This window comes from Palaemon carinicauda, chromosome 12, assembly GCF_036898095.1.
Source record: "Palaemon carinicauda isolate YSFRI2023 chromosome 12, ASM3689809v2, whole genome shotgun sequence".
Classification (NCBI taxonomy): Eukaryota; Metazoa; Arthropoda; class Malacostraca; order Decapoda; family Palaemonidae; genus Palaemon; species Palaemon carinicauda.
In genome coordinates, this window is record NC_090736.1 from 134,031,901 (window position 1) to 134,034,400 (window position 2,500).

Here is a 2,500-nt window from a genome sequence, read left to right on the forward strand (position 1 = left end):
TACATACATACATAGGCTACATACATACATATACCAAGGCACTTCCCCCAATTTTGGGGGGTAGCCAACATCAAACAAAAGAGACAAAAAAAAAGGGGGACGTCTCCTCTCTACGTTCCTCCCAGCCCGACAAGGGACTCAACCGAGTTCGGCTGGTACTGCTAGGGTGCCACAGCCCACCCTCCCCCGTTGTCCACCACAGATGAAGCTTCATAACGTTGAATCCCTTACTGCTGCTACCTCCGCGGTCATCTACGGCACCGGAGGCAGCAGCAGGGCCTACCGGAACTGCGTCACAATCGCTCGCCATTCATTCCTATTTCTAGCACGCTCTCTTGCCTCTCACATCTATCCTCCTATCACCCAGAGCTTTCTTCACTCCATCCATCCACCCAAACCTTGGCCTTCCTCTTTTACTTCTCCCACCAACTCTTGCATTCATCACCACCTTTAGCAGGCAGCCATTTTCCATTCTCTCAACAAGGCCAAACCACCTCAACACATTCATATCCACTCTAGCTGCTAACTCATTTCTTACACCCGTTCTCACTCTCACCACTTCGTTCCTAACCCTATCTACTCGAGATACACCAGCCATACTCCTTAGACACTTCATCTCAAACACATTCAATTTCTGTCTCTCCATCACTTTCATTCCCCACAACTCCGATCACAGTTGGTACAATCACTTTCTCATATAGAACTCTCTTTACATTCATGCCCAACCCTCTATTTTTTACTACTCCCTTAACTGCCCCCAACACTTTGCAACCTTCATTCACTCTCTGACGTACATCTGCTTCCACTCCACCATTTGCTGCAACAACAGACCCCAAGTACTTAAAACTGATCCACCTCCTCGAGTAACTCTCCATTCAACATGACATTCAACCTTGCACCACCTTCCCTTCTCGTACATCTCATAACCTTACTCTTACCCACATTAACTCTCAACTTCCTTCTCTCACACAAATTTCCAAATTCTTTCACTAGTCGGTCAAGCTTCTCTTCTGTGTCTGCAACCAGTACAGTATCATCCGCAAACAACAACTGATTTACCTCCCATTCATGGTCATTCTCGTCTACCAGTTTTAATCCTCGTCCAAGCATGATAATAATAATGATGATAATAATTATAATAATAACAATGATAATAATAATTAATAATTGATAATAAGTCCAAGCATGATAATAATAATAATAATAATAATAATTATAATAATAACAATGATAATAATAATTAATAATTGATAATAATAATAATAATGATAATAATTAATAAAATTTAGTCATTAATAATAATAATAATAATAATAATAATAATAATAATTAATAATTGATAATAATAATAATGATAATAATTAATAAAATTTAATAATAATAATAATAATAATAATAATAATAATAATAATACTTGATAATACTAATAATAATAATTAATAATAATAATTGGATGCTGTCTACTGCAGATTTGAAACAGTCATATTCTTCATCTTAGATTATCAGCATTTTCTAAATATAAAAAAAAATTTACTTTCCTTTACACCAATACGTTTTATCCCTTTCATGATATTGTTAGTCTGATTATAACCCTTTTTTTCTTCTTTTTTTTTACAGGTTCGTGTAAATTGATGTGTCTCTCTATGTTGACATGTACAGGTGTCTCTATCCACAAAGAAGCTTTGGGTAAGGTAATAATATTGATCAATACTTATGATTATTATTAATATTAATAATGATAATCATTAATGATAATGATGATTATTTATATTTATTGATTATGATAATAATGATAATAGTAATTGTTGATGATAAAAATAATTCTTAATGATAATTATTATTGATAATAATAATTAATAATGATAAGGAATATTAATAATAATATTTATTGATGATAGTAATTATTAATAATAATGATAATAATAGTTATTAATAGTAATGATGATAATAATGATATAGTTAATAATGATAATAATGATAGTTATTAATAATAAGATTAATAATGATTAATATTAATAATAATAATAATGATAATAATAATAATAATAATAATAATAATAATAATAATAATAATAATGATAATAATAATCAGATGGTGTCATAGGCCATTGAGCTAATAATAATAATAATAATAATAATAATAATAATAATAATAATCAGATGGTGTCATAGGCCATTGAGCAAATAATAATAATAATAATAATAATAATAATAATAATAATAATAATAGTAATTTAATAATAATGATAATAATAATAAGAATAATAATAATAATAATAATTATTATAATAATAATGATAATCAGATGGTGTCATAGACCATTGAGCAATCGACATTTCTTTACCAGTTATCCACTTCAGTTGATGAAACCATTAGCTAAAGTTAGGACAAAAGGATAATTAAGTTTGATCCATCAACAGTAGATGGTGTAAGTAACTTGTCCTAACAGTAGATGGTGAAAGTAACTTGTTCCAGTAGTAGATGGTGAAAGTAACTTATC

General features: G+C 30.4%; 1 protein-coding gene across 1 annotated transcript in view; it reads left to right on the forward strand.

The window, feature by feature from the left end:
- LOC137651293 (type-2 ice-structuring protein-like) overlaps window positions 1–2,500 on the forward strand; it is a 13,956-nt gene that overhangs the window by 3,800 nt on the left and 7,656 nt on the right. Inside the window, exon 2 of the mRNA XM_068384559.1 lies at window positions 1,618–1,686. Coding sequence (XP_068240660.1) covers window positions 1,618–1,686 — 69 coding nt within the window. The remainder of the gene's footprint in view (window positions 1–1,617; window positions 1,687–2,500) is intronic.